Source organism: Ostrea edulis, chromosome 1 (assembly GCF_947568905.1).
Source record: "Ostrea edulis chromosome 1, xbOstEdul1.1, whole genome shotgun sequence".
In the NCBI taxonomy this organism is placed as follows: Eukaryota; Metazoa; Mollusca; class Bivalvia; order Ostreida; family Ostreidae; genus Ostrea; species Ostrea edulis.
In genome coordinates this window covers 58,027,158-58,050,908 of record NC_079164.1, presented here as the reverse complement: position 1 = coordinate 58,050,908, position 23,751 = coordinate 58,027,158, and the positions used below count along the sequence as shown (strand labels likewise).

General features: G+C 35.3%; 1 protein-coding gene and 1 pseudogene across 4 annotated transcripts in view; one reads left to right on the top strand and one right to left on the bottom strand.

Annotated features, from left to right (window-relative positions):
* Positions 1 to 539: 539 nt before the first annotated feature.
* On the bottom strand, positions 540 to 1,273 carry LOC125683046 (uncharacterized; annotated as a pseudogene).
* A 4,875-nt stretch (positions 1,274 to 6,148) lies between these two features.
* LOC125664639 (LIM domain kinase 1-like) overlaps positions 6,149 to 23,751 on the top strand; it is a 231,804-nt gene continuing 214,201 nt past the window's right edge. For 2 of the 4 annotated variants that reach the window (XM_048897478.2, XM_056154636.1), the window contains exons 1-2: positions 6,149 to 6,404; positions 17,446 to 17,539. In XM_048897478.2, the coding sequence (XP_048753435.1) occupies positions 6,386 to 6,404; positions 17,446 to 17,539 (113 nt within the window). In that variant the 5' untranslated portion in view covers positions 6,149 to 6,385. Of the gene's footprint in view, positions 6,405 to 7,788; positions 7,802 to 17,445; positions 17,540 to 23,751 lie in introns of all 4 variants that reach the window. The other 2 variants (XM_056154629.1, XM_056154642.1) reach the window with 2 other exon arrangements.

Here is a 23,751-nt window from a genome sequence, read left to right as displayed (position 1 = left end):
CTCCGTCCTAATTGCTTGGTTAGTAAATGTGCTCTTATCTTAGAATCTGCTTCCTAAATCCAACACTTTATAGCAGTTATGTAATCTTTGCAATGTGTTAAAGCTTTCTCTTTTGAGTTCATTCTTTTGATATGCAAGGTTAATATTTGTATCCCTGCATTAATGATATTCGCATGAATGTATATTTTTTTTTTTAAAAATGTTTTTAAAAAAAAATCAATTATGTGTGTATATGTTTTATAAAAATTATAAATATTTCAAATCAATTATACATTCTACACTAATCTTAATATTTAAATTAACTCAGCATCCTCTTCATCAAAATATGCGAGTCATGTGCATTTGTGTGTGCGTGTGTCATAATTTCATCACGATCTTACAACGTTGGCCCAATGTTGAGCCAATATTGTATTCCCAACTAGCCCTTGTACCAGAGTATGAAAGTGATAAGATGACATTGGCCCAATGTTGGGCCAGCATTGTGTTGACAACAAACTCCGTCACAATATTACAACGTTGGCCCAATGTTGTATTCCCGACTAACCCCGGCATCGGAGTATGAACGTGATATGTTGACATTGGTCCGATGTTGGGCCAACGTTGTTTAGCCAACGCCAACCATCGGCCAACAGTCCAACCATTAGCCAACGTTGGGCCAACGTAGTCATGCTATCTGGGTTGGTGATCCGTTTCTCGTCGTCAGAATCATCGGCGATTGGATTAGCTTTATATTCTGCAACGACTTTCCAGCCTAATGGACTCGAATCGTCAATTTTGATGAGCTTCTGCCTTTCTGTAATGAGTTGAATACCTTTTCCAATTTTAGATGTGGCCGCATTGATATTTTTCATGGAAATGTTGGCACTGTCTAAGTTCGCATCAGCTTCTCGGAGTTTGGTAATAACTTGGGCATTTAGAACTGCGGTATTGCGTTTCATTTCCGTGCCTTTTGAATTTGTATGATCCAAAAATGTTTTCTTCAATTTTTGCCAGCTGGGAGGAAGAAAGTTCTTTTTGCGTTGTTTCCATCGACGACTGGAAATTCTTGAAATTTCGATCAATCATCGCTTGCATACTATTAAGAATCTGATTTTGCGACGATGCCACCGCTTTCTTAACTTCAGAGCTAACGACTCTCTGGACTTGAGAGCTGATATCGGTTTCCCCGAAGTCTTCCATTTTGTGTGTTGTCTCCAGAAGACGGGCTAGAACTGATATCCCGTGCTATTCGAGCACTACGCAAACCAATAGTCACCACGTGACTAAATTTCATTGGACAATTTATTTCCGAACCTATAAGACAATTATTTTCCGCTATTCTCCGTACCGCTGAAAATATTAAAAGTCAACGGCTTAGCCAAATGGGGGCGAGTTGTGCTGAGAGGGGGCGAGTAGTCTTGAGAGGGGGCGAGTTGTCTTGAGGGCGAGTTGTCCTAATACCATCTATAAAGCCTAAACAAAAATGGGCCGAAGTGTCTCGGAGAAAAAAATAATAGGGGCCGCAATGTCTTTGGGCCGAAGTGTCTCAAAATTTTGGGCCGAAGTGTCACAAAAGTTTGGCCCGAAGTGTCCTATGTAGCAGGTCTGGCGTTCGTATAGTCTGTACTTTGCGTTTTGTTTGTTTTATTTTATTTGATAGTGGCGACTTCGAAACGACCCAACTACACTATGATTAGAAACTTGAAAATAAATTCAAATAGAAATGAAAATAAGATAGGTAACACTTTACGAATTTATTACCAGTATGAATGTGACAAATACACACTCCTAAAGCCTAGAACTTAGCCTATAATCTATCAAGGAATTCTCCCAACCCAAAGGTAATAATAATTTAGTAAGTAAAAAGGTCAAAGTAGACGAACAAGACGTAATTCCAAAATAGGAAGAATGGTTTTTTCATTTAAATAACTTTAACAACTCATAAACTAACTAAAAAACCCATATTAGACATACCTTTGCGGGTTTATTTTTATACTATGTGCTACAGAGCACATATACCCCCAAATGCAAAAGCCAAATTTTAACACAAGAATGCATGATCTCATGTTTTATTAAAAATATGCACCAAAGCATATCATATTAAGCTATAATATATAAAAACCAATAGCTATTCATTTATTGAGAGAATTTTTAAAGATATTCAATTGAAAACATACACAATTGCTGTTTAATCTGCTCACATCCTTCAGAAAAAAATCACAGAATATCGCAAGTTTGAAAAATTCTCAAAATCTAAATTGTTTACATGCCAGTTTATCTTTAAAAATATTTAGAATTATATCTAAGGTTAACAAAAAAACAAACATATTTTACCATAGTTGACCAGAGATATATTGCAAAATGGTCTCTTGAATATGCAAACCCCCATTTTTAAATTTAAGTTTTACAATTATTTTTTTGCACACTTTGAAAATAGTAAATTGTAACAGCAAATACAGTCTAAAAATCAAGATTAACAGAATATGACAATATATATATATATGTAAAACATACTGAAAATTTTGTCCTACCAGACAATTAGAACACAAGGAGGGGGGGGGGGGCACCCCCACCCCTTTCTTTTTCTCAAAATTGTTTTGGTGTGTGTGCTATTCTTTTTTTGTTTGGCTATCAATCAAATCATTCATAAAAATACCTATATGCTATCTCATACTTATAGAAAAAATAAATATAGTGTAACATATGTGTTGATTCTAGCAACTACAGCTCATGTACAAATAATTTTGTTTCTTGAAAGTACTTGTGAAGAAGAGTTCAAATATTCAACAACTTTGCTGATGATTTCTGAGGATTTATAGCGAACGCAGCGAGCCAGCGCGAAGCGATGGCTCGTACTGCGAGCTCTAATGACTAGAGCGCGGGAAATAATCCGAGCAAAATCTCAACCTCTAACAAGAATTTTTTTTTGACGCCAGTCCCAGAAGTCCCTCGTACAAAATGGCGGATGGTTCGATTCGTAAAATAATAATAATAAAAAATCTTTGAAGTATTACAAACCTTTCTTATTTGAAAGGAAAGGATGAAAATCATATCATTTAATAACTTTTAAAGTGATGACTTATAAACGATGCTGATTGGTTGAAAAATTCGTTTGATTTCTCTGTCAAATTTCGTTCGGAGTTCATCTGCACTAAGCACGCAGAACTACTTTTCTCTGGAATGCGTCTTCCCCGTTCTAATTTTAGCGTTATTTATAGAACGGTATTTTCCACACAAGCATTATATATAACGAAATGCATTTGTTTGATTTTTGTTTTTCAGCACAACTAAAGATATGAATAAAATACAAATTAATTTAAAGAAACAACATACATAGGCGATGACGTGGCAGAATAGTCAATTTGATGACGTAGACCACTTACTGGTAGAAGTAGACAGATTACACGAGTTCCCGGTATGAATCGTCTGCTATACGAGATCGATAACGTGACGGAGCAAGTGGCGACTTCTGATCTGGTAAATATCAATGAAATTGAAATGCGTTATATGGGGCTCAGTCAACGAATGCGTTTTGAACGTTTTCCTCGATATTGAAATGGAGTCGAATTGCATTCCACCGTTCCAACGACACATGCAACCAGTGTTTAACGTCTCCTCCAACACGATGCAGCATAAATCCAGTCACCACTTGTTATCTTCCTTTATATTTAATTCAGCTTTTAACCATTGCACCTTTAATTTGGCGTATAATCCATTTAAATCTGCACAGTAACTGTTCCTGACCTGAACGCACAGCCATGCCGTTTTGTTTTCATTCTTGTCTATATGTATTCCTACGCGCCATTTCAGAAACGTTAATTCAAGCCTTTTGATGAGAAACTATTTGTTTTTCTATCTTAAAAACATAATTAAATGATAAAAAATAAAACTTATAATTCTTTGTTTGATGCATGTATCAAACGAAACATTGGACGGAAAACTTTTTCATCAATGCGCTACGCGCATTGATGAAGTTTTCCGTCCAATGTTTCGTTTGATACATGCATCAAACAAAGAATTAAAAGTTTCATTTCTTAAATTCTTCCCCCTTTCTTTTTCTTTTTAAAATATTGTCTAAAGAAATGTAAACAATCACGTCACAACTACCAGACTACGTCACAACACGCTCGTTGCATTTCCCGCTAAACTGGTTCCTACATTGGCGAGAAGAGCAAGACAGTAATCCAAACTTCCACCAGAGTTCGTTTGCTCACAAACCAAACTCTTCCACTTAGGCATTATGGGATAGCGATTTCTTAGGCCGCGTATACTGTGACGTCACTGTAGAATGACGAAAAAACATAACGTCAAACGTAAACAACTTTCAAAACAAGAACGTAAACATCAAGTTCATTACTTTACACAATAATTTGAACAGAGTCTCCCTACTTTTTAATGATCTTTTGATCATTTTATGTTTAAAATAAAATCCATACTTTTATAGAGGGCGAAGCCCTCTCACGGCCCGAAGGACCGTGAGAGCGGAGCTCTCCCTATAGGTAACACGTATATACATGTTTTAAAGGAAAATATAGGAAAATAATGAAAAATTAAACCATACCTAACGAACTTGAAAAGTTTGGTACCAATGGCGTCGATTCGAATATTAGCGCGTGGACATGTATTCCTCCATTTTGAATCTCGTCTACCCTAGTTCACGTCGTTCTGAGATGTTAGACATAAAATCCATAAAAGCATGTCAATCTTATTTTCTTGATCATATATAATCACTCCACGATTAACGTCATGTTTTTTGTTGTGGTTCAAACACTATGTTTGTAAATTTGCTAAATAACGACGCTGAATATGACGTCACAATGTACTGTTTACATCAATTGCGTTATATTTCCCGCGTTCAATATATAGGCGGATCAAATGTCCAAAATTAGGATGCTTTGATACAGCTCTGTCCTCGTGCTAACTTCGGGTTATTTTTGTCCTGTTTTGGATATAGATACTAATGCCAAAACTTTTTTGCTTCGCCCTCAAACACGGTCACGACGTAAAACATATTATTAATGCTCTCAATATCAATATTTTCAAACTTTTAACTGCGAACTACTTCTTTAGTGTTATTTGCCTGCGTGATAATCGCGGACTCACAATATACAAATCTGTATATTGTGCTGCGTCACATAGGAGAGGTCTATTCGTAGGTGACGTAATGAGGCCTCGACGGGGAGTTTGGACAGTAATCCTACGTATTGACAGTGAACCAGATCAGTTTTCCTTGTTTTCAATATAATTTTTTGAAAATGTATTCAGATATGCTGCGCTCGCCCCAACGGTCACACCGTAATCATATTAGAGGGCGAAGCCCTCTCACGGCCCGAAGGGGCCGTGAGAGCGGAGCTCTCCCTATAGGTAACACGTATGTTTAAAAGGAAAATATAGGAAAATAATGAAAAATTAAACCATACCTATGGAACTTGAAAAGTTTGGTACCAATGGCGTCGATTCGAATATTAGCGCGTGAACATGTATTCCTTCATTTTGAATCTCGTCTACCCTAGTTAACGTCGTTCTGAGATGTTACACACAAAATCCGTAAAAGCATGTAAATCTTATTTTCTTAATCATATATAATCAACGTCATGTTTTTTGTTGTGGTTCAAACGCTATGTTTGTAAATTTGCTAAATAACGACACTGAATATGACGTCACAATGTACTGTTTACATCAATTGCGTTATATTTCCCGCGTTCAATATATAGGCGGATCAAATGTCCAAAATTAGGATGCTTTGGTACAGCTCCGTCCGCGTGCTAACTTCGAGTTGTTTTTGTCCTGTTTTGGATATAGATAATAATGCCAAAACTTTTTTGCTTCGCCCTCAAACACGGTCACGCCGTAAAACATATTAATTCTAGGTTTCTTTGAACCAAACACAAACTCAATAAAAACAGTTTGAATTCCACTGTGAGGGTCACGCCTATGTATAATTTTTAACTTGTTCAGGCTTAGATTGTAAGCTATGAGCCTTTTAGAGATCAATGTAGATATTACATTGCTTTGTACCATTGGAGCTAGTGAGGACTTGATACTATAATAATTCATGGTAAATATATCTAAGATTCACATTTGAATGCTAAATGTAACTCGTACAGTTCTCGTAAACTACAAACATCAGACAAAGAAGTTATAACTGGAACTTTCTAGTCGGTGTTTAAAATTTAAAACCGGATACGTAAAAGCACGGACTTTCCTTACATCGGGATCGAAATCCAGAAATAAAAGTGAAAGTAAAACCCAACTACCACACCTACATTTTGAGCCGAAGTGTCATTGCATTGGGTCGAAGTGTCTTTGGGCCGAAGTGTCTAGTGAATATATACCGAATTTCGAATTTCGAACCGAACCCAATGTAAGCGATAAACGTATTAACTTCACTGCGAATGTTAATGAAATGACAGAGGATGACACAGGTAATGAAAAATTTAAACTTATTAAATACGGATTATATTATATAATTTACTAGTTGATGTGCATATTTATATTTATATAGATATATCTATATCTATATATATATATTATATACACACCATATATATGCAATTCAACACTCTTGAACAGGAAGGGAGAACAAAATGCAACGGATCACACCGGGATTCGAACCCCGGGGCCCGACCCCCTGAATTCTCTAGTCAGGTACCAACTGAGCTATCTGGCCACCGACAATTGAACCTAGGTGATCGCTACATTCACACCTGAAGACATCAACCCAGGATCTAATGATCCACAAGGCAGGCATTTTCACCTGTCAGTTCCAGAGGTTGAATAATCTAGTTAAAACCTTCAGAAAAAGATTATTAATCATATGTTGGTATAACACTGATATTGTCCATTTACTTTTGTACACGAATGTATGTTCGTTCGCCCTAAAACGCGTTCGCCCATGACGCCGTTCGCCCTTATTCCCTTATGCCCAGAGTCCGATCGCCCTAAAACTTGTTCGCCCATGGTCCGTTCGCCCTCTTATTAAGTTGAATGTCTGAAACATAGGAATTCTTCATTTTTCTATACATATCTTTCTATAGATGAACCAAAAAAAATATTTTTCACGTATGCCTTGGTCGTACTTCTCTGCCACATGAGATGCACGGGGGGTTGACCTCTGCCATGGTGGATAGTAGTTTGATGAAGTTTCAAGTTCCATCTCCTTATAAATCATTCTTGAGATCAAAGGACTGGTTTGTAGTTGAAAATCAAAAAATTCTTCAAAGATAAAACCGGTGCTCATATCCATAATGGGCCTATTAACGTCTCAATGTCTTCAATATTGCTTTCAAAACATCGCGAATCGTTAAGAAAACAAAGGAGCTGATTCCCCAAATTACAGTATTAAAAATAACATACATTTAAACTAATTATGTCTTTTATAAACACTACAATCAGAATTAAAATACCAGTCTATTTATTTAAGAAACTTAAAATTGTTAATTGCGAAAAAAAAAAATCGATATGTAATAAATGTCTTAAAAAATAAAAAAAAGCTTAATATATACTATATACTATATATATATATATGGCGAACGGGATATAGGGCGAACGAGGAAAAGGGCGAACGAGAATTATGGCGAACGGACTCTGGGCGAACGGACGGACGCGAACATGTAGAGAGGGCGAACGAACCCGATACCTTTGTACACCCGATTTGCAAATCATATTGTAACGTGTATGATCAGGTTCTTACAAGGGAATTATATGTTTTTTCTCTTTAATACTCAATCTGAGCTAATGATAGGAATGATTATGAAGTCCGCTCTATCTGAGGGTAAATTACACCGTACTAAATTTTTTCTTATCTAGAGACTGGGACTGGGTAAGGGCTACTTCTTGCAGCGTGTTTCTCCCCTAGGTTCCTATTGATCATGTTGATAGAGTATTACACCCAGAACTTTATAACATCCAATTCCCTAGGATTACTTGCCATTGATGCTTATAACTGTTTGACTTTTTTCTGCTCTTACCCTCGACTTCTTTCTTTCTTATTCATCCACTGACTTTTTCAGCTAGCTTCTGAATTCCCCAAAGCTTTGCTTTATATACCCTAAAATGGCTAGTCCATACCAAGGGTTGTCAGGTCATTCCACTAAATGAGGTCTTGCATTTTATACACATGCCCCTTAACCATTACAAAATGTACTCCCCCCCCCCCCCCCATATCATATGCTACTTTTACATCTACATACAAAATACGAAAGCCCTGACTTAATAGTTCATGAGATATTGCCTAGGTTACTGTAATAAAACAATATTGGATATATATATATGGAAGACTGGTTTTCAAATTTACAGAACTATAATGAAGGCAAAAAAGTACATGTATATATATATGTGAAGCTCAAACAAGTCAAAAATTTAGATCACAGAAGGTCATTGTGCAAGTTCAGAATTTCTTCTCATATAGGTTAAAAATCAAAATGGGTAGGTTTATCAACATTCCTAGAAAGGACTGATTATGCACAAAATGCAAATCTAATACCATTGAAAATGAAATACATTTTGTATTAACATGTGAAAAATACGATAATGAAAGAAAAGAAATATTTAATTTTATTGAAGAAAAATATCCAAAATTTTCTACTTTAGATAATGAACAAAAACTATTTTGGCTACTCAAACACAGAAGAGAAAGAAATTCCTGATATTAACAATAACATGATATAGCAATATATATGTATGTATGACATTTGTAAAAGAATTATGCATACATGCCAACTTTTGAAAATCCTCATGGGGGATTTTGCGCGTAACGACATTTTGGCATAGCTCTAAATTCGCGACATTTTGTTGTGTATCTAAATATTTATCTTTTTTGTAGAATATCAATCTAATATTTTGTATTACATATCACCACCACCTCAAAAAGTGTGTTTTATTCTCTATTAAAATCAACAAAACTAAACAAAAACACAATTTGAAAGAAATACATATTTATTTTATTAATATTATCAATTTAGCAAAAAGTACACACACAAACACATACACACACATACACACAAAGAGAAATCTATTACATTTAACACACAATCACAAAGTATTCAATCATAAGGAATCACTAAGTTATAACATTTAACACACAATCACTAATGGGTCAAGGTAACTCAGGTGAGTATTGAGGCCCTTGTGCCTCTTGTTCATATTTTTAGCTTACCTGAGCTGAAAGATCAAGTGAGCTTTTCTGATCTTTGTCTGTCCGTCTGTTTGTAAATTTTCAAACTTTTGACATCTCCAGAACCACTGGGCCAATTTCAACCAAACTTGGTACAAAGTATCCTTGGGTGAAGGGGATTCAAGTTTGTTCAAATGAAGGGCCAAAGGGGAGAGAATCACAACAATGCAACAAGTTTTACATACAAATACATAGGGAAAATCTTCTTCTCAAGAATCACTGGGCCAGAAAAGCTGATATTTACATGAAAGCTTCCTGACATAGTGCAGATTCAAGTTTGTTCATATCATGGCCCCTGGGAGTTGGATGGGTCCACAATAGGGGATCAAAGTTTTACATGCAAATACATAGGGGAAATCTTTGAAAATCTTCTTCTCAAGATTCACTGGGCCAGAAAAGCTGAGATTTACATGAAAGCTTCCTGACATAGTGCAGATTCAAGTTTGTTAAAATCATGGACCCCGGGGTGGGATGGGGCTACAATAGGGGATCAAAGTTTTACATGCAAATACATAGGGAAAATCTTTAAAAGATCGTCTTCTCAAGAACCACTGGGCCAGGAAAGTTTACATTTACATGAGAGCTTCCTGACGTAGTGCAGATTTAAGTTTGTTCATTGCCCCTGGGGGCAGGATGGGGCCACAATAGGGGGTTAACATTTTACAGACAAATATACAGGGGAAATCTTTAAAAATCTTCTTTTCAAGAACCATTGGGCCGAAGAAGTTTACATTTACATGAATGCTTCCTGACATGGTGCAAATTCAAGTTTGTAAAAATCATGGCCCCTAGGGGTAGGTTGGGGTCACAATAGGGATGAAAGTTTACGTGCAAATATATTGAAGGAAAATCTTTGAATATGGGCCATGGTGACTCAGGTGAGTGTTATGGTCCATGGGCCTCTTTTTGTGTTTATCTGAGATTTTCTCATTAGGACACTTAGTCCTCATGAGAATTTGTGTCTGAAATTTTCCTGAAACTTTTCTGAATTTGATATCTTAATTAATTCTGAAACAAAGTCTGATTGATTGAATATTGTTTAATGTCCTCTAGAGAATTTTTCACTCATATGGAGACTTCACCATTGCTGGTGAAGGGCTGCAAAATTTAAGCCTATGATCGGCACTTACGGCCTTTGAGCAGGGAGAGATTTTTATTGTGCCACACCTGCTGTGACATGGGACCTTGGTTTTTGCGGTCTCATCCGAAGGACTGCTGGAACATCTCAGTTTTTCAGACTTTGTTTCAGCCAATGCAAGTGAGCTCCAAACTTTCAGTTACATGTATATGTTTCAGACAATTTTCAGACTGTAATTTAGTGTTGTTTTAGCAATTCAGTGTTGTTTCAGCAATTATTCAGTGATGTGTTGAACAACAATTATTCAGTGTTGTTTCAGCAATAATACTGCACCTATTCAGCAATGTTACAGCACTTTTTCAACAACATTACAGTGATTTTTCAGCAAGAGTATGCTAGCTTTTCATCCTACAATATACTTTTAAAAGATAATTGACAAAAATAAAAGATTTCAAGCAATCTTTATTTTTCATTCAAAATGTAAGATTCTAAAATGTACTTGAATTGTCTTTTTAGGCACCCCCTGTTTCAAATTCTAAATTTGATATGAAATGGTATCATTTCCATTTACATTTTACTTAAGTATTGCATCTTACCAGTTCTGGACTCTTCCTCTCTCTCTGACTTCAGAAATAGCTTTTAACTGTAAGTTGTAATGCCTTATAGTCCACTGTGAGGCTATCATTCGATCTGATCGTCATATATAGGCCTATTCAGTTTGTGCATCTGTAAAGAATTGTAGATTTTAGCTTAAAATCAGGTCATTAAAACTTTTAAAATGGTTAAGTATTTGAAAAATCAATGTTTTAAAGAACACAACACATGTTTTTTAACTTTTTCATTTTTTCAGCAAAATTATTTCTTTTTTCATGCCTAAAACTACTAGAAATATGTGTTTTTAACGAAATAATTTGCGTAATTTTCGAGTTTGAAAGCGATGAAATTCAAATCATCAGTTTAATCTCTCTGTCCAGTTAAGATTCCATTAGCCCCTTGGGAGTAAGCCATGGTGTTTCCTAGTTCAGCTTGAGATTCAAAGATTATTTTGATAAGAGCTCAATTACATCTGTCCAGTTAAAGATCAATTGATGAGTATAATCTTTGTGCATGCAACCCAAAATAAGTGATTCATACCATTGAAAGAAATGATCTAAATATATGAAATAAAATGAAAATATGATTTGGAATATATCTAGTTATTGATATTGACAAGTCGATTGCAATGTGCAATAGACACATTACAGGTGACTCTCGCGAAGTTCAAGGAACCTTGATAAAACTTTGAGAAATGTAGAGTTCGAGAGATTGAAATTCGGAAATTGAAGGTCCGCCAATGTGGTTAGGATTTTACAGTAGCCGGAAATGTTTACCAACAAGATGATATCGTTTTGACATGTTTTCCTTCATATTTGTCAGGTAATTATAGTTTGATCAATATCAAAATAAAGAACACTGTTTTGCATTTATGAAAGATTTCAAAGTTAATGTATTTATTTGTTCTTTAATCATGCTAAGATAGGCATACAAAGCTGAGTTCTAATAAAGCTTTACTATCGCTAACTAAACAGAGCTCAATGTTTATATGTCGCTTTACACAAAGTAAAAATTCTAACGAAGGAGTAAAACGATAAAGTAACTTTACACAAAGAACAAACTCGAGAAATTTAACAGTCTGTAGGTCTCTAAATTAATGTATAAAACTTACTCTCCCATTGTCATGTCAAAACAAATTATAGATTTGACTCATAGTGGGATTATATATAATTTTAATCATCACAAGAACTCTGTGTAAGGTGTAAACTGACCAATTAGCCAATTATATACTCAAGTGTGTCACCTCCACAAAGAAGCACAGGTGATGTTTCACCTCTGTAAACACCTAATTACCACAGCCACACTATCCCCTGGCATTCAACAAAATCCAGGTAAGGTCCAAGCAGAAATTATTACAGGCTTGGGTAACGGTGGGTAAACGCTACCACCACTTCGAGAGATCGAGAGTAAAAAACAATGAAATGTGTTTTATGGGACCTTCACTTCAAGAGATCGAGAATGTCGAGAAATCGAACGTTCGAGAGATCGATAGTAAATTTGCTTTCTTATGTAGAGAAAAAAATCTGGACCATGATTTCACTTCGAGAGTCACCTATACAAGGAATAATCTTGAATTTACCTCAGACCTAAAAGCAAAGATTGCTGCAATCTTTTCACCAATTAAGGTTAACATGATTTTGTGTCATGAACTTTTTAGGTCACCTGAATTCATTCAGGTGACCTATTGCTATCTGTTTTTGTCCGTCGTCGTGCGACGTGCGTCGTGCGTTAACATTTGAACATTTTCAGCTTCTTCTCTGAAACCCCTGAACCAATTTCAACCAATTTTGGCATATAGCATCTGTGGGTGGAGGGGAACAAAAATTGTGAAATTCGTGGTCCCTGCCCCCCTGGGGCCTGAGGGGTGGGGCAAAAACCATCAAAATGAGTGTAATTTTAAAAAATCTTCTTCTTTACTCCTGGACATCAAGAAGCCAAACTGTGGGCATAATTATAATGAGCGTTGAGCCCTCTACCAAAATTGTGAAATTCATGGCCCCTGGGGCAGGGGTTCTTGTGTTAGGGTAGGGCTCTATTGGTCATATAGTGAAAATGTAGAAATTCTTTGAAAATCTTCTCTGTCTCTGGGTATTAAGTAGACAAACTAATAGCATGGTAATGATGAGCAAGGATGCCTCTTTATACCCCCCACAACAAGTTGTGGGGGGGTATACTGGAATCGGGTTGTCCGTCCGTCCGTCCGTTTGTAGACGCAATGGTTTCCGGGCTCTAAAGCATTATCCTTTCCACCTACCGTCACCAAATCATATATATGGACTACCCATGGGATGAAGATGTTCCCTATCGATTTTGGGGTCAAAAGGTCGAAGGTCAAGCGCACTGGACATTGAAGTAGCAATATGGTTTCCAGGCTCTAAAGCGTTATCCTTTCCACCTACAGTCACCATATCAAACATATGGACTACCCATGGGATGAAGATGTTCCCTATCGATTTTGGGGTCAAAAGGTCAAAGGTCAAGCGCACTGGACATTGAAGTAGCAATATGGTTTCCGGGCTCTAAAGCGTTATCCTTTCCACCTACAGTCACCATATCATACATATGGACTACCCATGGGATGAAGATGTTCCCTATCGATTTTGGGGTCAAAAGGTCAAAGGTCATGTGCACTGGACATCGAAGTAGCAACACTCAGAAAAGAGGTAGTTTATACCAATTACCAACACCCTTTGGGAGATTGGGGTAAGCAGGGGTTATTCTTAGTGAGCATTGCTCACGGTACCTCTTGTTAAAAATTGTGAAATTCATGGCCCCTGGATCAGGGGTTCTGGTGCTAGGGTGGGGCTCTATAAGTCATATAGTGAAAATGCATTATTTCTTTGAAAATCTTCTTCTCTGTCCTTGGGTATTAAGTAGACAAACCAATAGCATGGTTATGATGAGCAAGGATGCCTCTTTCAAAATTGTGAAATTCATGGCCCCTGGGTCAGGGGTTCTGGTATTAGGGTGGGGCCCTATTGATCATATAGTGAAAATGCATTTTATTTCTTTGAAAATCTTCTCCTCTGCTGCTGGGTATTAAGTAGACAAACTAATAGTATGATAATGATGATCAAGGATGCTTCTTTCAAAACTGAAATTTATGGCCCCTGGGTCAGGGGTTCTGGTGCAAAGGTAGGGTTGACCACATAGCTATTCAATGTTTCTTCCATCCAAAAGTAAAATTCTTATATTTAAACACAAACCTAATTCAAACATTGGAAGGTTGTTACATGATACTCAGGTGACCTATAAGGCCCCTGGGCCTCTTGTTTCTGTTTATAATGAATAAACATCTGATGGGCGTATCATGTGCCGTGGTGGTGCACTGTATTTATTTATAATGAATAAACATCTGACAGGTGTATTATCATATGTGCCGTAGCGATGCACTGTATTTATTTATTATTCTATTGCAATTGGTTTTCATCCGTCGTCGTCCGTCGTGCGTTAACAATTGAATATTTTTTACTTCTTCTAAATAACTACTGGTCCAATTCTTTTCAAATTTGGTATAAAGCATCATTGGGACAAGGGGGACATAAATTGTAAATTTCAGGACTCCAGCACCCCTGGGGCCCTAGGGGTAGGGCAAAAACTGCCCAAAATTGAAATATTTTCAAAAATCTTCTTCTCAAGAACCACACACATGTAAGAAAAACTAAATGCATAGTAATGTAGAGCAGGAAGTCCTCTACCAAAATTGTAAATGTCATGATCCCCAGGGTAGGGGTTCTGACCCCAGGACGGGGCCAAACTTGTTATATAGTGTTTATGTGTAAAACACTTAAATTACATCTTCTTTAATGCTATTGATACTAAATTGAAAGTAAATAGATATTTAGAAAGAACAGGTAGTCCTTTACTAAAATTGTAAATTTGATTATTCCAGGGATAGGGGTTTTGGTATCAGGGTGGGGCCAAAATGGTCACCCTGTGGGGAACAATAGACATTTTTAACTTCTTGATAATTATCATTCCAATTCTTTTCAAATTTGGTATGAAACATATTTGGAAGAAGGGGAACATAAATTGTAAATTTCAGGATTCCTGCACCCCTGGGCCTTAGAGGCAGGGCAAAAACTGCCCCAAAAGGACCAATTTTCAAAAATTTTCTTCTCAGAAACCACACACATATAAGAAAAACTAAATGCATAGTGATGTAGAGCAGGAAAGCCTCTACCAAAATTGTAAATTTCATGATCCCCGGGGTAAGGGTTCAGACCCCAGGGTGGGGCCAAACTTGTTATATAGTGTTTATGTGTAAAACACTTAAATAACATTTTCTTTAGTGCTATTGATATTAAATTGAAAGTAAATTGATATTTAGAAAGAACAGGTAGTCCATTACCAAAATTGTAAATTTGATGATCCCAGGGGTAGAGGTTTTGGTATCAGGGTGGGACCAAATTGGTCAGTTATTAAATGTGTGAATAATAGACATTTTTAACTTCTTCTTGATAACTATCATTCCAATTCTGTTCAAATTTGGTATGAAACATATTTGGAAGAAGGGGAACATAAATTGTAAATTTCAGAATTCCTGCACCCCATGGGCCTTAGGGGCAGGGCAAAAACTGCCCCAAAAGGACCAATTTTCAAAAATCTTCTTCTCAAGAACCACACACATGTAAGAAAAACTAAATGCATAGTGATGTAGAGCAGGAAAGCAGGCCTCTACCAAAATACTTAGGAATAGCAGAAAAGGATGTACAAAAATGATGAATTTCACAACCCAGGGTTATGACTTTATGATGAGTCCAAATTAGTCATATCTTTTGATGTTTTAATGTTAATACACCTATTCTTTAAAGCCTTTCATCAGTGTATGCACTTTTGAGGGCAGTGAAGTTTTAAGAACACATCTTGTTTTATACTGTTGCTGAACATTAGAATTTAGCTTAGATATTCAGAACAGGAACTGTTTTCTAGATTTCATAGCCCATGGAAGTAGTGATACTTTTTCACTAGTATTCAGGTGAACGATAAGGCCTGTGGGCCTCTTGTAATGAATAAACATCTGACAGGCGTATTATGTACCATGGCGGTGCACTTTATTGCTGTGTTTAGTTATATTTAATGAGGAAATTTTTTTGTGCCTACTTATTTATGCAACTGTCATTGTAATTATGCAATTTTAGTTCACTTTTAACGGTGTTTCTCTATTTTCCATGTTAATGATAAACTGTAAATTATTTAATACATTTTCATTTTCATAATTATTAGCTTCAAGTGCACTTTGAAAATCTTAATTTGCATTTATTTATCAAACTTGTTAATTATTAAAACACTATCCATGATATCAGGTGAGATAATGTGTAATGCCCATTTTATGTTCTAAGACTGTCTTAAATAGGACCCAAACTGTCATACCAATTACCATGACATGCAAACTCTGCATATGGTGGGGGTTACTTAATAATTAGTGATCGCCAGTTAGAACTGTTGTAAATAGCAGTGGGCGAGAATGTGTGAAGTAATGAGACCAAGTGTGTCTTAGCAGACCAGGAAATTGATTGCACTTTGAGATAAACAACCCACAGGCAATTGCATCGCTTGGGGGTTGAATTTACTATATAAAGAGTAAATTAGGTATAGAACTCTAAATATAGGGTACCCAAATTAGCCGATGTAAAAACAATAAATTAATTGATATAAAATTCTACTTTGTATTTTAATTTATTCATACATAATCAATCTACATTACTACCAAAGTTCATCCCGAAATTCCGTATACTTCCCAAGATATGCAGAAATGAACTCGGAAAAGTGCCTATTATTTTTTGGTTGACTTTTAGCTGGGCCCTGACACTGTACAACTACACAGAGTGTTTGAGCATTGCAACAAGCTATTACATAGAATGTGCAGCATAAGATATCATTTCTAAAATGAATTTCTTACCCCAATTCATAAAATGAAGTCCGTAATAGCTCCAAGTGACTGAAAATTTTTAAACCGTCTGTACTTTCCCAATCCCAGCCATTACGGTAGTTATGACTAATTACCCAAAAGAGATGGAAGGACCCATAATGATTTAGAGACTCAAAACTAATATTTATCAATATTGATTCATTATAGTACATAAATTATGCTAATAACAAGTCTTTATAAAAATACAAATGTCTTATTATGTCAATTTTTATCTAAATCACATTATCACAGGTGTTTGACGATTTATAATAATGATGTCAATGTGGGTAGTTAGTGGCACCAATGAAAATGACTGTGATAAGTGAAAGTACAGACGGTTTAAAATTTTCAGTCACTTGGAGCTATTATGGACTTCATTTTATGAATTGGGGTAAGGTATTCGAGATTACAGTGTTTGAGATATGAAGAGTTTTCTAAATCATTTATATAGGGAATACGGCTGGGACCAGCTATCAACTTCGACATAAACAGGGTATTCGAGATAACCCATATTCAAGATCCGGTTTTTTTACTGTATTATAATGATTATTGTATATTTATAATAATCATAAGTATTGTATTATTATAATAATAGTGATCTATTTTATATATGCTCCTGAAGAAGTAAAGAAACTAGTCAAGTATATAACTCAACTGACTTTGTGATATTAAAAATATAGATATATATTTATATATTTTTACTTGCAGAATGCTGCAGTATCTGTGCCAAATGCAGCAGGCTTGTGGAGGAGGACTCTTTCATTCAAGCCTTAGGAAATGAATGGCATTCCAATTGTTTTCGGTAAGAATTTAGACCTTTATGTCTTTATGATGTAAACTGCTAATGTACTAAAATGTCATGAAGATAATCAAGGAGACAATTTGAGCGACTCACAAGAATGAAAAACAGATTTTTACAAATGACAGTTAATTAAGTCTATATAACTGTTTGAACTGCATATCCTATTTTGAAGGAATTTATTGTATTAGAATATTCCGGATTTTCTTAATTCTTGCTTGTACGAGTTGTCGTTCGTGCGGGACGGTATGCATCCAAAGTTTGGTTGGTTTATATATATTATGCATGTGTTAGATACTATGGATAACAACGATTAGCCAGTTAACCGATTACTTGGGTGAAAAAATGCTAACTGATTAGAAAATTTGTAACCGCGATTGGCTGGGTTATTTGTAGTAAAGAAATAATGTTGTGCCTGTATTATATGTTTTTAAAAAAAAGGGGGGGGGGTTGTAATATTCAAAAGTCTAGGTGATGTTTAAATATTCACTTTTTAATGACTGATCAGATTTGATATTCTTCAAAGTAAAATTTCATGCAATACCATTAATTATAGTCCATTTTGTAGGTAAAACCTTTTTTGAAAGTTCCCAGTCAGGCTCTATAATGCTTGCGTAAAATAAACTACCAAGCAGTACTAGTATGACACTGATGGCTGCCAGCATAATTTCCACATGGATTTTATAATCAGTTCAATGATTCGTACATACCATTATAATGCATGGTAATGAGGGAATGTAACATACATGTACATTTCTGGTCAGAGAAAGATAAATTGTTATACAAAGTTAGAGGATGAAAAAAAAAATAGAGTGTGGGGGGGGGGGGGTGCACCTAAATATCATGGAGGTCAGACTAAATCATATTTCTGGGTGACTTCCCAATGTTTCATGCATAGTAATACTTAAACAAGAAAGAGATGTTTTATGTAGAACAGACTCACATGTCCTGAGTAACTTTAGTGCCGCGTGCTGTCGAACTGATTTTTGCCACCTTAGCAATTCTTGTAAACAAACTTTGAGGACAATAGAATTATTTCTTTAACATAAACTTGAAGCCAAATATTGTAATATAATAAATAATTATATGATGCACCATTATGGCGTGGCGTTACAAAAAGTGAACATTTTGAATTTCTAAAAATATTCTTGCTTTCATGTAGGTTTTGTTCATGTCTTTACTTATCGAAGCACTCATCATACTGTTTTTCAGCAGTGATTTTTCAAAATGGCTTTCGAATTGGGAAAAATTGTCAACATTTTGATCAAATTGGGAAAACTTAGTCGTTATTGTAAATATGCTAAATATATCAAACAAGAAATCAAACAGAAATTGATGTCATTCTTCTTTTATTTTACATATTTAACTTTTTAAAAGCTCTTAAAATTTTTTGACTATTCTTTCTAAATCATCTAGAATTGATGCGTCTTTGTCATGTTGTACATAAACTATTCACATTGAACTTATTTTTTAACAAATATGTTTTTCGCCAGTTTGTATTATTAGGGAAAGTGCAAGTGAAATTGGGAAAAAATTGGTAATTTTTGGGAGGGGAAAGGGCCGATATTCAGACCTAAAATGGGTCTTAAGAAATCACTGTTCAGTGAAGTAAAAAATATGAAGCTAAAATGAAATAGAATAATACGGTAATTGAGAATTATAATTGTGTACGAGAAAACCATGCAAATATATAAAAATGAAGGAAATGGTGGTCATCAATATCATTTCTAATCATTTATATCATTGGAGTATATGGTTGGAATAATTATAATTTGAGGTCAATTTATTGATAGGTCGTTTCTATTTTTAGTAACAGCGCATTCTGTATTTACACGTGGATTAGTCTTTCAACACAAGAAAAATCCTTAAATATTAGGGTTTTATTTTTTCAAAAATGCAAATCAATTCTGAAGGTTTATGAAAAGAATGGATTTTTTTTATGATATTTCCATGTAAACCACTTATGGAGAAATCATGTTTGACATCATAAGTGTCCATATAGAGATTACATAGAGCCTGTAATTTGGCATTGTGCCAAACTTTTTTCATTTTGTGTTATATGGTCAATTTTGAAATAGGTGTTGCTGCAAAAGTAACGCTTAAATTTCTTTAAAAGTGTATAATACTTTGATCTCAAATCCTTGTCTGTAAAATATAAAAAATTGTACTTTGGACTTTTGGCGGTTCATTTGCAATTAAAATTTAAAAGCTGACAAAAATGAATATTTTTAAGCATTTAGAATTATCTTTTAAAAGATTAAAGATTTAAAATTTGTGATATTAGATGCATAAATTGTTTGGAAATTTAATTTTATTGATAGATTTAACATTTTCTAATAATTAAGTCCCAGTAATCTACTATTTTATATTCAAAAGGGGGTCTTATAATGAAATAGACCTGTTGCTGGAATTACCTCCCCTTTGATGCACTCTTCATACGTAGAAGGTACAAAATGATAGCAATGTTATGGAATGTTATGCAAACTTCCACCAGAGTTCGGTCTATTCGTAGGTGACGTAATGAGGCCTCGACGGGGAGTTTGGAATGTTATGATTTTAACTTGAAATGGGATTTGAGAATTTGTACATCATGTTTATGTGATATCAGTGAAAGACATAACAGTATCTGTGAATGTAATCCAGAAATTTCTAAATATTGGCAGGGTTTAAAAAGTATCCAGTACTTCGTCCTGTTATACTGCAAACTAGTACCAGTGGTCAGGCATTTTGTCATTGAAAAATTGAAAGCGTTCTTTCCTTGATAATTCATGCATTAACCGAGAATGCTTAGATGTTATATGGAGGAAATCAAAGAAAATATGCATCTATAGTCGGTCCAGATGGAGCATATGTGAGGATCTAGTGCAGCCCCCCCCCCCCTCCCCGAATTTGCAAAATGTATTTACCATCATGATTGATGACAAAAATTTGTTATTAGTTTACCAGACCTGTTTACCCCCTCTGACTGATGTCAGTATTCCAGGAGCAAGTTGTCAGTATTTTGAGCACTTTGTCAGTATAAAAGATGAATATAACAATAAACACTACTCGTTGTCACATAATATTAATAAGCACTGACTATGAATGCTGCTGGTTGCTGCCTACTGTTGCTCTTGTATTCTAAATATGTAGTAATGTGTAATTATTATGCTTTTAGATCATTGTTTCTATTTGTCATTTTTACACCATAGCATAGGGTTTCTCCTTCTTGAAGGTTGTACTGTGACATAGCTCTTTGTCAAATAAATTTTCTCTGTATTTTTTCTTTACATCCATGAGTGACATATATCCCTTAATTTCGAAAAACAATATGAACTTGATACAATTAGAACTAAAATAAAGACAGACACCATATTGAATTAAACAAACATTTACTTTTGTCAATGAAAAATGAATTAACAGTTTATGAATAGACTAGAAAATGCCTCTTTGACTAGATATACGTTGGTATCAGATAGATAGCTTTGTTGATCTATACTTATAATGTACAAACAATTTTCATACATTCATTGTTCACATTCTAGTTCAGATAGTCCCATCAGAAATAAACAATGAAATTCTTTATCAGAACAAAATTAAACATCAAAACAGTTTCAATGAATTACTGATTCAATTGTCTATAGTAAGCCCCTTTCAGCTTATCTAATGTCTTGTCGGTGTGTTGTCTACTTGCATCACATGGATGACCAGCTCTTTTTGCTTGATATTTGCTAATTCAATCAGAATGGCTGTAGCTTTGTTCCTGCCACACTTCATACCTGTAAGGATAAAATTGAACCCTATTCATTACATTATAGAATTCCCTTTCCAGTCATGAATATTGAATTCTTTTACATATTTTGGATTTTGATGTAAAAGCTAACTGTTGCTTCAAAATGATTCGTTTCTACATTAAAGCTGGCCACAGTGTACAGCACCTATGCTTTGAATGGATACAACTTGAACTATGGTCACCTGTGAACATCCTTGAAAAAAATTGGGCAGCACACCCCCTAGATTTTAACTTTTCATTGTATATCTCTCCTTTAAATGCCAGGCCAATAAAGTGGGGATTGAAAGAAGAAAGAAAAAAAGAGATATGTGGGGCAGATTCATTTATATGACATGAATCATTCACATCTCTTGCCTACACAAAGAAAACATAAAAAAGATTTACCTTCTGCAATTTTGGAGTCGGGAAACATCAGTTTGAATGCTTTACTGAAAGTATCTGCGGATGTGAGCGGCAAATGCATTGTCAATTGTGACGTCACAGCAATGCATCAAATTCGCTCATGGATGCCATCGTATTACATCCGAGATCTATGTCGAGTGCACGAGACATTCAAGGAGTTCCGATTGATTCTCCCGTTCGAGTGTAGCACCATTCAGCAGGGAACCAGTTTATTCAATCATTCGGGACCGACAATTTTTTTTTTTTTTTGATTCGTGTGTGTGGAAAATCGTAGATTTTCAACGTGAATCCGTAGAGCGTATTTTGACTAAAAAATCCGTGGAAAATACGGACAATCCGTACAAGTAAACAACTCTGGTTTACATATATGCACTAAGTAATGAGGACAGGACAAAATAAGAAAAGTGTGAAATAAAAATGCATAAAGTGAACTTAAAGAATGTATAATGTAACAGTTTGCTCGGTATCTTTCTTCTTCAGTGCTCAATGTAACAATATGACATACTTGATGCTTAATCATAGGTTACGATTCAACATGCGAAAATTTACACCTTTCTCTATTTTACCAACAACAAATATATAGATATTGTAAACTGATGGTATTACGTATATGTATATGCTAATGTAGTTTCTTAAAGTCATTGATGTAGGTAGAGTTTGGATCGTCACTATACTTTGTTCATCATGAGAAATTGATCGGGAAAAATTTGGAAAAATCATTTAACTGACAGGGAAACTGAAAAGATTATTTCGATCAGGTCTCTTTAGCTAAATCACCCCCCCCCCCCTTTACTTTTTTTTATGGCAATTAATCAATAAACAATTGAAATGGAAGCTTGAACTGATGAATTAAATCCTTGGACACCCCCCCCCCCCATTATTATCATTATCAAGGATTTTGAGCTTCGGGTTGTGTTAAAAGTAATTTTTAGGGAGGTTGGGGGGTTCTATAAAAAATTTGCCACTCACCCTCCGCCCTGGTGATGAGTGCCAACTACGGGGTCTCTCCACTTAACTACACTGTAGACGGGACAGACTATACCAGCCGGGTCAGGTATAAACAATACATTTCATTACAAATTATATTACAAGCGAACTTCTTTACTTTTGTGCGAATTCGGACGTTATTATTATCTGACTTTCATATTCGGTGCAATTTATGTGATTACTATCAGTTGGTATTTAAGCTATATTTCATTTGTACGTGTAATGGTGTTGGGAGTGGAGTGCGAATGCAAAGAATATTTCTGTATTTAGATGTATTCAACATTATTGATTATTTTATGAATTTAACAAGATCATTCACTATCTAAGAGCATTTTACCATTACCACCCCTCTCCTCTCAATATAATGTTCATAATCGTTAATTTCCGGTATTGAATATGGCTGCTCCGAACCCTTTCGCATGGATTTAGAATGTAGAATAATACGCTACATGTAAGAATAAAAAACAAAAGAAAGACAAGAAAAGAACATGCACATTCCTTTTAGCTCACCAGGACGACTACCCGGAGAGCTATATACATGTATTGTAATGACCCCAGTGTTGGCGTCGGCGCCACTTTAAGGAAACATTTTAACCTGGGTTATATCTTCTAAACCAAGGGGGTAGGGTTTTGATATATCCATTATTGATTCCCCATGAAGAGACCTTTGATGTGGTACCAAGACTTTCGACCTTCACCTGTTTTTTAAAAACTTCAACCTGGGCTATGTCTTTTGAACCAATAGGGATAAGGCTTTGATATTTTACATATATAGATGTCTCATGAAGAGACCTTTGTTTTGGTTTGACCTAACGACCTCTGCCTTGAACTTTGACATACTGTTCAAAAACTTTATCTTGGTTATATCTTTTGAACCAAGAGTGATAGATCTTTGATGTTTCAAACATAGATGTCAATTTCTCTTGTTACCAGAACTGTCAACGTCGACCTTGGACTTTGACCTATTTTTCAAAAACTTTTAACCTTTTGAACAAACGGTTTTTATGTACATATTAAGCATGTTATTTAATTGTTTAAGGGTTGCTGCTCAATT